Source organism: Cricetulus griseus, assembly GCF_003668045.3.
Source record: "Cricetulus griseus strain 17A/GY chromosome 1 unlocalized genomic scaffold, alternate assembly CriGri-PICRH-1.0 chr1_1, whole genome shotgun sequence".
NCBI lineage: Eukaryota > Metazoa > Chordata > Mammalia > Rodentia > Cricetidae > Cricetulus > Cricetulus griseus.
The window spans coordinates 173,838,976-173,853,182 of NW_023276807.1; the positions used below are offsets into that span (position 1 = coordinate 173,838,976).

The window sequence follows — 14,207 nt, forward strand, 5'->3', positions numbered from 1 at the left end:
TAGGATAAAAATGTTACCAACATCATCAGTATACAATAGCACACAGTTGATATTACTGTTCCAAAAATGAAGAGTAAAGAATATTAAGGGAAGACCAAACCAAACAAACACATCTCAGCAGGACAAACGCTGAGCCCTGGAGCCCCACATGCAGTACCATGGGCATGCAATTGCATGATGTGCACATCAGTGAACTTGAGCAGACCCACCCTTATGTCCTAGCCATCTGAAGCCCACAATGGCCTACTTAGTATCTGTTGTTTTTCTTGGGGTCTTCGTTTCAAGTCAAGCAATATTTTCATAGTTTGATAGTCCTATATATGTTACCTCCTGCAGGGAATCCTGTTAGACACTGCCTGGTCCCAAAGACTTTTCTCAAATTCTTGATAGAATATTCTGTGATTCTACAATTCCTGCATTCTGAATATCTGTATAAATAGAATCATTCTGATAATGCTAAGCTTTTGTGGTAGTTTTAGATGTAACCTGGCCCTTTTGGACCACAACTGCAGTGGTGTCTGAGTCCCTGTCAGCTAAACCTGAAAAATACTACGTAGATGGCCCTGAATGACCAGAGCACTTAATTTCTTTTTTTTGGGGGGGGGTCTTTTTAAATGAGTTTATGGTTTTATATTCTGGAGCCTGTGATGGGTGGAGTTTTGTCAACCATTCTTGAATACTTTTAAAGTTCCTTTGCTGTTGTCCTAGTTATGTAAATTACTTAACTTCATTGGGACAATTCTAATCTCTTTTTTAAAACTGCCATGGCCTTTTGTTTTGCCAATACTCTTTTTTTTTTCTGGCTGAATCACTCCCCCCACCTCTAGTAGCCTGGCTAATAGCAGCTAGTAGCAACTGTGCCACATCCTAAGTTTTTCTGCTTTCTTTAAATTTCCTCTGCTAAATTATTAGTGCATTAAATTCAGCCTCATTCAGATTTCCAGGACACAGAAAAATATGCAGACATTCTTTGCCAAATGTATACTAATGGTTTCTAGGCCAATTTCCAGTAGAGTCCTTATTTGCACCTGAAACCTTGTTTCAGACTTTACTGTCCACCTTTCTGTTGTCATTCTGATCTTTTTGAACTCCTACTGGAAGTACCCATTAAACTCTGCTTATAGCATTTTGGGATTTCTCTAGTTCACATATCAAGCCTCTTGCAGTTTGCGTCCACAAACCAGTTCCAAAGGACTAGACCAACTTCAGGTTTAGGTACAGCAATGACTCTGTTTGGTACTAGCTTTGGCGTTAGTTACTTTTGCATTGCTGTGACCAAAGTACTGACAGAAACAACTTCAAGGAGGAGACCCATTTTGAGTTCATGGTTTCAAGGAATTTCAGTTTCTTGTAGCAGGGAAGATTACATAGTGTGTGGCAGAGTCGTTCACATTAGGGCTGAGGCTAGTACCAACGGTAAATGTAACCTTCATACAGGCTAGTACCTACCTCTGTAAGGTTCTACATCCTCCCAAAATAATACCACTAGCTTGAGAACAGTCATTTGAAACACGAGTCTATGCGGCACATTACATATTTTGAGTCATAAAAAACATTTGTTAATTGTTAGTCTTGAAAAGCAAAATACAAGCTGGGTGGTGGTGTTGCATACCTTTAAACCCAGCTCTCAGGAGGCAGAGGCAGGTAGATCTCTGTGAGTTTGAGGCCAACCCCGTCTACAGAGTGAGTTCTAGGACAACTGGGGCAACACAGAGAAGCTCTGTCTCAAAAAAACCAAAAGAACAACAAAGCAAAACACAACAAAACTTTTGCTTTCATGGACTTTAAGAACTTGAAAAAAAAAAAAAACTTTACTCTGAGACAGCAAATAAGGATTTATTGTACACATGTTACACTTGACCACAACAGAGAACGGAACTAGTAGTCTAGATTGCCCCAAGTCCAAGGCAGAGAACCAACATGGACTGTTTTGGTTGTAAACTAGGAAGGTCTCTCAGAAATGGTCTTGGTGATCAGATAGCATTGAAGTCCCAGATACAGGGAGACACAAATCATATAGTCCAGCTGTTTGTACTAGCACCTCTGCTGCTGGCAGTCTGTATTTCTTCTCCTGTAGTCACATGGTTTACATAGCTGTTTACATGGGCCTTTGGTTGATCTTTCTTCTCTGGAGCTTTAGGAGGTACATTCACTTATGTAATGTGTATTTGATGGTATTTCTTAGCAGGCATTCACTTTTTCTACTTCATTCAGATGATAATAAGGCTGAGGGACTCAAATCTACCGGTTCCTGTCAATTTTAAATTTATTTTTACTTAATGTACACTATTGGCTCAAACATTTTCATTTTTAAAAATTTACATGTGGCATTACTTTATCTTGATCCTATAAGTTTTGGTGCCTCTTTTGTTTTTATTTATCCCCATATATTTGCTAAATTATCTTGTGATTTCTTTATTGACTCTTTAATGAGTTTATTTTTAATTTCCTGTTTGTGGACTTTCTGTTTCTCTTCTATTTGTTTCTAGTTTCATTCTGTTATAGAGAGAGGATGTATGTCATCAATCTTTTTCAGTTTGTTAAGACTTTTTTATGGTTACCATCTGGTTTGTGTCAAAGAATGCTTCCTGTGCACTTGGGAAGAATGTGTATTCAGCTGGGGTCTTCTGTATATGTCTATTAGGTTTGTCTTGTGCCTCAAGTCTTTTGATTTCACTTTGACACTTGGTCTGGTTGTCCTGTCCATAGTTGAACATGGGGTTGTAGGAGTTTCTTATTATCACTATATTGCTGTCTATCTCTCTTTTTTTTTTTAGCTCTGCTGATGTTTGCTTTATATATTTGTATACTCTAGTGTTAGGTATATATTCATTTACAACAATGATATCTTCCTGGTGAATTATTTTTGTCTTTTGTAATAGTTTTTGTTCAAACTTAGTCTATTTTCTATAATGTATCTATGGTACCCTGCTTTCTTTGGATCCCGTTGCATTTCCTATCATCTCTCCTGTAGCCTATGTGTTCTTAGATCTAAAGTGTGTCTCTGTGGACACCATGTAGTTGGATTAAAGAAAAATCGAATTGTTTAATATTTGCTTTAACAGGCATTCAGCTCATTAATATTTAAGGTGGTCATTGACTTAACTGTTGGAATTCTAATTTTTATTTATATCTTGTAGCACTTTTGTTTATCTTTTCTCCCTTGCTGTCTTTTGTGGGGTTATGCTCTCATATTCTTCTCATCTTGCAGTTTCTTAATATTTTCTTTATGGTTCCCGATGTAATTACTAAAAACAGCTCAAAGGGATAACATTCAATTTTAAATTAATTTTAACTTGACCGGTTTGCATATAAAAGCTGTATGCATACTTCTGCTATCCATAGTTTGTTAAACCACCAAGTTTTACTAGGTTATCTGCAATTACTTAAAGACATAGACTAGAACAAAAGTAGGATGTTAAATGCTTAGAGATAAAAATCAGGCAAGAAACTATAGCAAAAATTATGCTTTTTAATGTTGATACTATTAACATAGATTTATAATTACTTTTATAGTTTTGTTTTTAAACATTTATACCATACTTTAAAGTAATCTATGTTTTTACATTAATGTTGCAAGTTCCATATCTGTCTCTGTATTTGCCTTTACTAGGAACAGTTATATTTTTATATGACCTTAGTTTCAGCTTGATGGGCTTTCATCAGTGACTTTGCTCAGCTTTTGCTTATTTTCTCCTTTACAGCCTAAAGATTTAAAAAAGTTATTTTTAATATGTAAAATGTCTGTAGGGCAGTTTTGGCAGATATTTTGTTTAGGGTTTTATGTATCATCCTACTTTTCTAGTCTGTATCTATTGATTAATTGCTGATAACTTACTAAACTCTCTAGAATATGAATGATAATTTGTTTTCTTGTATTGCTATCAAGATTCTCTTTCTTTGTGACTTTATTCTACTCTGATGTTGCAGTTGAATTCACAGACTCCTGGATAGGCCTGTGACCCTATGCATGACTTTGAAAGATATATACTGTATATTGTAGTAGAGGTTCCTGTACTTGCTTGAATTCTGTGTGCTTACTGAATTCGTCCATTTCTCTTCTCACATTCCCATCTTTATCTGTTTCTTCTTCTTCTTCTTCTTCTTCTTCTTCTTCTTCTTCTTCTTCTTCTTCTTCTCCTTCTCCTTCTCCTTCTCCTCCTCCTCTTCTTTTTCTTCTTTCCTTCTCCTTCCCCCTCCTCTTCCTCCTCCTCCTTTTTTTTTTTTTTTGAGATATTATTTCTCACTGTAGCTCTGTGTAGTTCCTTGGCTATCCCGGAACTTGCTGTATAGCCCAAACTGACTTCGAACTCACAGAGATCTTGCTTCTCCCTGCCTAATGCTGGGATTAAAGGCATTCACCACCACTGCTTGGCCCATTTTTATCTTTTTATTTGAGGAATTTTGCAATATATATTCTGTTTGATTGATAGAAGCCCACAAATGATTCAAGTTCTTTTAATTTTTCTTAATTCTTTCTTTTTTGGAGTTCCTTTGACTTTGAAATTTCTGTCTTCATATTTTCTATCTTTTCTTGAGGTTGGCCAAACCTGTTGTTGAGTGCTTGTATATTTTAGTTATTGTATTCTTCAGTTTCAGAAATAATGTTCGAGACTTTTCATTTCCTATTTGCCTCAATTTGCTTATGATTTTTCTGAGTTTTTTATTTAGCGGTGCATCTATCTGTACAGGTTCCTTGAGCATCGTCTTATTTTCATTTCTCCCTTTCCTTTATCCTTTCTTTACCATTCTCCCCCCTCCCTTCCCCTTCCTTCTCTTCCCTGACACGGGATCCCTAGCCTAGTCTGAATTTTATTTATAGCAATCCTCTTGCCTTAACTTCTCAAGTGCTTACAGATATAAGTCCCTCATTTCCTTCGGGGCAATCCGTGGAGACTTAATTTGTCGCTTTGCATGTCGTTTCTTTGTCTTTCCTTTTCTCTGGGCTTTAGCATTTCAAAGCTCAGCTCCCTCTTCTTCAGGTTCTATTCTGGGTAGTTTCTCTAGCTAGTTGGTCCATCTAGAGACTCAGGAGACTTTGCAGACCTTTCCCAAGGATGTGATCGCTGGACTTGTTCACTGAAGAGATTTGTCTATATTGATACATAGGTCTGTGGTGTCTCCTTTGCCCTACTGTGTCATGTCGCACATGTAGTAAGCCATGGTACTAGAGCTCCACCTAATGCCTATTCCTAGAACTACAGACTCTGGGTGCTGGACCAAATCATTTTGATTTCCTTTGTTCTCAGTGGTTCCCAATTTAGCAACTGTTCTTGTCAGTGCTTGCTTAGAGTCAAGCAAGACAGCCCTTCTACCTTTCCTTTGGAGGTTCACTCAGGGGAAAAAGTTGTATTTCCTCCATGTTCTGCCTTGCTGAGGAAGGGTTGTGGGCTTGGATGAGGTTTTGTGTTCACCTGAGGGACAAGACCTCCAAAGCAGTCCCTCTGGGGGAAGGTGGTTTGGAGTTTCCTAATCTTCAATCTTGTTGACATTACACTGTGTGTTCTGATTTTTAAGGTGTCATCTTTGCAAGCATGACAATTCTTTGAGCTTGATAGGAATATGTTAGATTCAAACATTTTTCTCTTACAGCTACTTGGGAGTGGGTAAAAAGTGAGAGAGAGGTGTCAACTATTTGTTAGAAAGGTGCAGGGATGTGGTTAAATTATTGAAAATGGCACAAACCAGGGCTTTATTCACATCTCCAGATACCAATTCATTTTAGCAGACACTCCTAAGGTGAATTTTGAAGTCTAAATTTGGTAGACACTTCTGATTGAGTTAATCTTGAAAATATTTTCTTTGTGATGATGTTTATTTTAGAGAAGTAAATGTTATGGGAAAGATTTACATGCTGTTATAGGTCTGTAACCTTTATGCCAATACTCACATACTTTGAATATCCTTTCTAAGTTATTGGTAGGTCTGCCATCTTAAAGCACTTAGACAATTATTTTATTATGATCTTTGTTCTAACTATTCTGAGAACCTGTATGTATTAGTTACTGCTTCTCTCATTGCTGTGATAAAATCCCCAATAAAGCAAAATAATACTTGAAGAAGCAAGAATTATTGGCTTACAGTTGGATGGTTTAGTTGATTAAAATAATTTGTTTTATGTTGTAAAAAATGGATGAGAATGTTCATAGTTGGGATAAGTTAGTTAAAACTAATACAAAATGGGGTTATTTTGGCCAGTTCAGAGGGGACGACATGGCAAGAGAGAGACTCTAACTGTGGTATGAGGAACACAAGAGAGCTGATCATATTGTGTCTGCATTCAGGGAGTACAGAAATGAGTGGTGGTGTTTTCCTTGCTGGCTCCTTTTATCCCACTTATTTTATACATGCTGCTGACATTCAGGGTAGTCTTTTTCCATCTTTGTTCTTGAAACATCTTCACAAATATACCCACAAGTTTTGGCTTCTAGATTATTCTACATCCTGTCAAATTGACAAGATTAAACAACACAGGCCTATTTTAAAAATAGTTTACTTCTATAAACATCACAATAGCAGAGGACGTTATTAGAAAATTGGGAACTGGTATTTTAAAAATATAGTTTATCTTTTTGGCCAGCTAGTTCATCATCAAACTCTTGGCAGAAATAGAATATGAAAGCTTTGGAGTAATTATTTTCTTTTGTACAAAGCTATTTTTAATTGAATCAGCACTATTAATGGATAAGTGTATAGATGAAAGAAAATATGGCTATAGTAAAAAATAGTAAAACTATTTGTATTTGAAACACTATTAAATGTCTTTACTATTATAAAATTTAAGGCCTTGAGAAATTACAGTTTATATTTGATATATTTCCTTAAGGTTTTTCCTGTTATACAAGTCTTACTTTAGATCACTCAAAAGGCATGCATTTTGATCTTTAAACATATATAATGTCATTTTAAATAAGTAATTTAAAACATGGTGTTATATTTATGTTAAGAAACTGAAAATAGGCTATATTAATTCCTTTTTTAGTGAGCTGTCATATTAGTCAGCAGAATTTAGAAGGAAATGTTCTGTTACTGTGAGGAAGATGGGAAGCCTTTAGACTTGGAAGTTTGATTTGGTTCTCAGCTGTTGTAGGAATGGTTACTATTACCATTACCTAGCTCTGTCTATGTCCTTGCAACTGGCAGAGAAATGAATCAGTAGGCACCTCAGTATTGGGTCATCCTGAACCAAAACTGGCATGATCTACTATAACCATGGTAGTCTTGGCCATATTTTATATATTTATTTTGTTTTTATAAGATGGAGTTTCTCTGTGTAACACCCCTGGCTGTCCTGGAACTAGCTCTGGCTTTGAACTTACAGAGATCCCCCTGCCTCTCATATTGTATTTATTAACTACATAGGCTGTTTTGGGTAACCCTCAAAGCCACTCAGTTTTTATTTTGCTTCTGTAACCTGTCTGTAACCCGAATTCTTTGGGAAATCTTGAGAAACACAAAACAATAACTTGATATCTTAGAGCTATGGGGCCTGTTTTATTAATTCTGATTATTATGAGGCAGTCCATAAGGTAGGTAATCTTTAGGTCTTGAATATTAGTGAGCATGAGAGATGGGTCTCATGTCATGTTTCCATACACATTTTAGTTTGACACTTGGTAGGATATTTAAATTTGAAGTTTTGGTTAATTTTAGACTCTTTTTGATCAGAACAATGCTGCAAAAAAGGAAGAGCTGGAAACCTCAAACAAAAATGATTCTTCAAAGAAGTTGTCTGTTGAGAGAGTGTACCAGAAGAAGACCCAGCTTGAACATATTCTCCTTCGTCCTGATACATACATTGGATCAGTAGAACCATTGACCCAGGTAATTACTTGCTAAAATTGATTGAGGTTAGGGAATATGTATACCTTTTTTTAAATATTTCAATAGTATTGTGGTTATGTAGTTTTTAAGTGGATGATTTCATGTCTCTATGATCATGATTGAGAAGGAGAAAGGAGCTAAGAATGGGCCTAAAATTCATACAAAATGAAAAGCAAAACAAAATAAAGTGAACCCTAAGAGAGACCTAGGAGAAGTGGAAAAATCTGTTCATTTCTTTATGAGACAAAGTACATCAGAATACAGAAGTGTAGAATAAAGTGATGCCAAAAGAATTGTTTTGTTTTGTTTTGTTTTTTGAGATAGAGTTTTTCTGTGTTACAGCCCTCACTCTCCTGGAACTCACTTTGTAGACCAAACTGGCCTCAAACTCACAGAGATTCACCTGCCTCTGCTCTGGAGTGATGGGATTAAAGGCGTGTAACACCATGCCCAGCTGGCATAAGAATTATTTGAAAGTTCAACACAGTGTGTGTTGTGGTTTTTCTTTAATAGTGGCACCTTCTAGAATTGACTTATTTATGTTTACTGTGGAGTTGGCTTACATATAGTATCCTGTTCGATTCTAATAATTTTGAGAAGCTCAAAGTCAGACTTTATTGTTTTACTCTGTGCTACTTAGTCTATAGAATAAACATAAATCATGAAGCGAAAGTATAAAGTAAATAGATGTTTTTCACAGTTTTGAACATTATGTAAGTACTGTCCCTAGTGATTTTAAGTTCTTGACAGAAAAAAGAGAAACCTCTAGGTCTTAGGAGTTTGATTTCCGGTCCCCATCTGTTGTAGAATGGTTAAAATTGGAACTGCTAACCTATGTTTTCTGAAACTGGCAGAGAAGCTGACTTCAGAGGTGTTTTGTTTGGCATTGGGGATTGAACCCAGGGCTGTATACATGGCTAAGCACAAATTATTACTGCGTTAACAGCCTTATCTTAAAGCTGACCTCATGTATGAATGAAATCCAAGCAATACAAAATGAACAGCTTTTCAATTATAGTTAAGTTTGTTGTGACTACTGAACTTGACTCTTGGCTATAGTTACATATGCTTCACTTTGAATGCCTGTTTTAAAAGAGTACATGACAATATGGATTTTGTTCTTTTCATTTTTTGAGACAGGGTTTCACTTAGTAGTTCTGACTAGCATTGAACTCACATGTAGCCCAGATTGGCCTCCAATTGTGACAGTTCTTTCCTCAGGTTCATATGAGTGTTGATTACAGATGTGAACCACTATACCTTGTTGACAATATGGATTTACCTTATGTAAAACTGGAGTTAGGGATTTATGGAGTAAAACAATATTTTTTTGTTTCACTCTTATTACAGTTAATGTGGGTGTATGATGAAGATGTAGGAATGAACTGCAGAGAGGTTACCTTTGTTCCAGGCTTATACAAGATCTTTGATGAAATTTTGGGTGAGTACTTTCTTAGGATGTAATGCATGTTTTTGTATTGGCCCTGTACATATCAAGCAAATCTTGCAGTATAATTTTTAAAAAGTATTTTGCTGGTGTTTGCATTAAGTGTGTGTGTGTGTGTGTGTGTGTGTGTGTGTGTGTGTGTGTGTGTGTGTGTGTGTGTTCTTTAGAAAATTGATACCCAGGTGTACTAGTTTTGTATTTCTTTGCATTGAAACTTTCTGCTGATGTTTGTTCATCTGTAAAGTTAAGAATGTTGCATTTATAATTCTATGGAGGACTGTACTCTCATGTTTACTCTCATCTGGGGTTTATTAGCATCATGGTTACTTAGGGAGCATGTTACATGTGAGGACTACAATCCCTTATTTTGGCAGATTGTTTGAGTTAGAGGTTGGACTTGTAAATTTAGTTTTTCTCATCTGCTGATGAGGTATTTCTGTTGGTCAGTGTAGTTTAGTAACCTCTGCTCCCTTCCAAATCCTATGATTAATACAATTAAAATGAAGTGGCTGTGCCTTATTGACTCAGGCAGTGCTCATACTTTGTAAAAGTTTTTAGTCTAGAACTTTCTAGAAATTTTTTTGCTGAGTTCATTAATTTAGCTTGTGGTTTCTTAGGCTGTGATTGTGTAGATCTCTGAGCTTCTTCCTGTAAGTCCTTGAGAAAAGTGATGGGGCAGCTCCAGTTATGCTTTGCATTCACACACTGGCCTCTGATTGGATTACTGTTATTACATGATCTTTTAATCAGGAAACTGAATGTCTTTGCTCATAATTTCTTGAGATACTAATTTTACAAAGAAAAAAATTTATAATTAGTTTAAGATTTAGAATTTTGAATCATAAGTACATTAAAGCTAAAAAGTAATTAGTTAACTAGTTTAGTCTGCACATAAAATAAGTAGTTTATTGAAGCAGATTAAGATAGGGTAACTATATCTTGTCATCTATAATGTAAACTGTGTCTTATTTTTAAATTTGGATTGGGGGTTAGATTTAGATGTTTTTTCTCTTTTTTTATTTTTGTGGTCAATTATCACCCCCTGCCTTGTATTTGTATGGGGTGTGCATGTATGTATGTGTGCACATGCATGTGTTTGCTATAGCATAATTGTAATTTGGAATTACTAAGTAAAATTTAGTTTTATTTAGAAAGCAATGTTTTGTAGTTAAAGTTAATAGTCATCCATTGTCACCACTTGCAGATGTTACTACTGAGTTGGGATGCACATATAGTTGTGTCCATAAGTTTATATAACCTGTATGCTTTATTACTTATTGAGATGTTTAATCTTGTAGTCAATGCTGCTGACAATAAGCAGAGGGACAAGAACATGACCTGTATTAAGGTTTCTATTGATCCGTAAGTATGTTTCAAGTTTAATTTCTTTTATGCTAAGTTGTTTTATTCAGGTAATCTCCAACTTATCATCAAATGTGTATATATGGCTGTATGGCTTTGTTTTCCCATTGCTTTGGACTTCATTTGTGTTTTTTTCCCTGTCTTTTGTGTCCATTTCCTCAGAAATTGGTTTCATTTTAGTTGTTAAAGCAGTATTCATTCTTCCTTTGTTAGTACTGTTCTGGGGATATTATGAAATACATGTATTTTTCATGATTCTAATTTGGCTCTTCCCATTATATATCACTTAGTCAATAAGATGAATGCTGTTGGGTATTGACAGATGCCTACCAGGTGTTTGGCTAGTTAGTTCACTGTGGTGATTTTATGTGGGAAGATGTGTATGGGAGGAATGGGGTGAGAACATGCAATAGTTTTTAATAGAAACATTTTGTTTTGTCTCGTCTTTTATCGGCATGCTTTTGTGAAAGCTTTATACATTTTAAAGTCAGTAGTAATTTTGCCATTTAAGTCTTACTTATAGTCTTATTGTCAGTAATTTAATTCTGATGGTATGGCTAACATTAATAGTATAATAAAACTATAAAACAAAGAATAATTGTTATTTGACTGTACCATGAAATTAATTGCAAATGATAAACAAGGATTTTTCTGTATTTATTCTACTGAAGGTTGTGATTTTTATTTTGTTATTTTTTTATTTGGATCACTTTTATTAATACGTTCTTGAGACTATATAGTTAAGTATACAGGTATTATAAGTTAACACACAAGTTTGTCAAGGAAATTTTAGCTGTCATGAATCCTTTTCTTCCTTGTTAGGAAGGAAGAAATATCAGTTAAATATAATAAATACCATTGTATTTTTTTTCTGAAGAGAGCTAGTAAGGAGTTATACATATTGAATGTGTCATTATCTGTAAGCTTATTCAGAATTCAGAACTAAATGATTCCAGTAGAAAACTAAGGAAAAGGGGTTTTTCTTTAAATATATTTTGTTTATTTGTTTTGGTCTTTTGAGTTAGGTTCTGTCTGTAGGATAGACCAGATTGGCCTCAAATTTATCATCTTTCTACCTTAGCTTAGAATGTGCCACTATCCTCAGTTCTTCAGTGGTTTTTTGATAGACATAGTTGCTATCATTTAGTTCTTTTATATAAAATTTAGCTACTTTAAAGTCAACAGTATTGTACTTAAAAATGGCTTAAGTAATCTCAACCAAGTGAAAAAGAAGGAAGCTTTACTATAGCTCTGTACACTAATTAAGGGTGTGTGCAATTTATTTACCAACTTACTATGTCTTATACAGAGAAATTCTCTTTTATAATAATTTTTACTAATTTGTAAATAAGATTTGCTTATTTTTGCTGGGCAGTAGTGGTGTATGCCTTTCATCCCAGAACTTGTGAGGCAGAGGCAGGTGGATCTCTATGAGTTTGAGGCCATCCTGGTCTACAGAGCAAGTTCCAGGGAGCCAAAGATACACAGAGAAACCCTGTCTTAAAAAATCAAAAAGAAGAAAAAAAAATTTATTTTATCTGAGTGCTCTATCTGCATGTACATCTTTATTCCAGAAGAGGGCACAAGATCCCACTATATATGGTTGTGAGCCACCATGTGGTTGCTGGGAATTGAACCGAGGATCTCTACTTAACCACTGAGCCATCTCTCCAGCCCCATTTTTATTATTTTTTTTTTAGTTAGACACAAAATAATGGGTTTCACTATGACATTTTTACATTGTAACTTGCTCATATTCAGCTTCTTTCCCATTCTGATTCTCTCTCTCTCTCTCTCTCTCTCTCTCTCTCTCTATGTGTTACATCTAGATTCTGCTCATGACATAAGACATTTGACATCTTTCTCCCCTTTTGTCTTATGCTTAAAAATGTCTTTCTTTTTAACTCCCTTATAATCCACAAATATTCTTGTGTGAACATGATTGAGACATATACATAAATTTATTTTTTAGTGATAATCAGATGTCAGTTTTTACTTATCATCACCTTATACTAGTTACCTCTTCTAGAAAGTTCTCAAATACTTAAAAGAAAAAAGGTCAAGGGTATACTTTTCACTTCTTGATTTTTGTTTTGTTTACAAATTGTTGATATGAATTATGTAGCTTTTTCTCATTCTGAATTTAGCATATATTTAAAATTTGTAACAATTATTTTGTTACAAGTTGCAAAGTCTTATATTTATTTTGTATTTTAACCATAACATTTTGATTTTTATGAATTTCCTATCATTAGATTTTTTTTTACTACATAGACCATATAGAATTAATGATTTTTATTACAGTGAATTTTATTTCAGAGTTATAATTTTTACTTAAGTTTCTAATTTAAGAAGTGACTCTAAAGCAGAAATCATTGGGGGGAAATGTTTAGTTGTTTATACAACCGGTCACATTTTCTCTGCTGCCTACCTTTGATATCCTTTGAATTTTATTTATCATTTTTATATAGCACTTTTACTTTTTAAATTTCCTTTGCGCATCTGTGCCTGTGAATGTCTTGTGGAAAGAAGAGGATAACATTCAACAGTTACACTATCCTGCTTGGCTTTTGTCCTGCTTCCCCAAAGTATTCTATGATGGACACAGTTATAAAAGGCATAAAAATAGATCAACAGTAAGACATGCCACTAATAGTGTAGCAGCTGTTCTAGAAGTTAGAGGATTCAGTACAACCCACAGGAGAGTTTAAAGCTTATTACATATTGGATGGCTAGTATTGAAATAATTCATTTGCCGGCATCTGTCTGGTTAAAAATCAAACAAACAGAATTAGGATTGTAGCTCAATATAAGCTTAAAATGTGTGGGGCTGTGGGTTTGCACCTTAGCGCCAGAACAAAAAATGTGAGAAGCACATTGGTCAGAGTTCTGACTATTCCTTTAACCTGATGATTCTTCCTGTATTTGGAGCTGAAAGCCTAAAACTCTTTCAAATAATACTGCACATGTGCTAAAATACACTTTTTTGTGTGTGTGTGTAATCAAACTGTTTTTAATAGAGGTACTATAAATTGAAAAATCCCATTTTGTAATCATATTACTGAGTATAGAAGTACCAAAGTATTTTGCCTACATGTATGTCTGTGTACCATATTGATTATAGACATAGACTAAGCAGGTAAAAACATTTTTTTTTTTTTTTTTTTTTTTTTTTTTTGGTTTTTTGAGACAGGGTTTCTCTGTGTAGCTTTGGAGCCTGTCCTGGCACTTGCTCTGGAGACCAGGCTGGCCTCGAACTCACAGAGATCCGCCTGCCTCTGCCTCCCAAGTGCTGGGATTAAAGAAGTGCACCACCAATGCCCGGCCATTTGAAAGGTTTTTAAAAGATCTGTGATTTTCCATTTTTGCCTGTTTACACCACATTTTTTACATTGTTTCCTTTTACTCTCTCCATGAAGATGGAGAAGGAGAAAGGTTTCTTTTAGGAAATTTTTTCATATTATCTTACATATCTTATTGATCCTAACATTAGTTATGTCTCTAATACTGAAGTATGTGTCTTCATCATGATAATGCCAGTGTTTTCCAGTTGACAGTGACTTACATCTTGGTT

At 35.0% G+C, this 14,207-nt stretch overlaps 1 protein-coding gene across 1 annotated transcript in view; it reads left to right on the plus strand.

Moving 5' to 3' along the window:
- The window catches only part of Top2b (DNA topoisomerase II beta), a 61,942-nt gene that overhangs the window by 8,262 nt on the left and 39,473 nt on the right, over positions 1-14,207 (plus strand). The window contains exons 2-4 of the mRNA XM_027389382.2: positions 7,669-7,824; positions 9,175-9,265; positions 10,570-10,633. Of these exons, the coding sequence (XP_027245183.1) occupies positions 7,669-7,824; positions 9,175-9,265; positions 10,570-10,633 (311 nt within the window). The remainder of the gene's footprint in view (positions 1-7,668; positions 7,825-9,174; positions 9,266-10,569; positions 10,634-14,207) is intronic.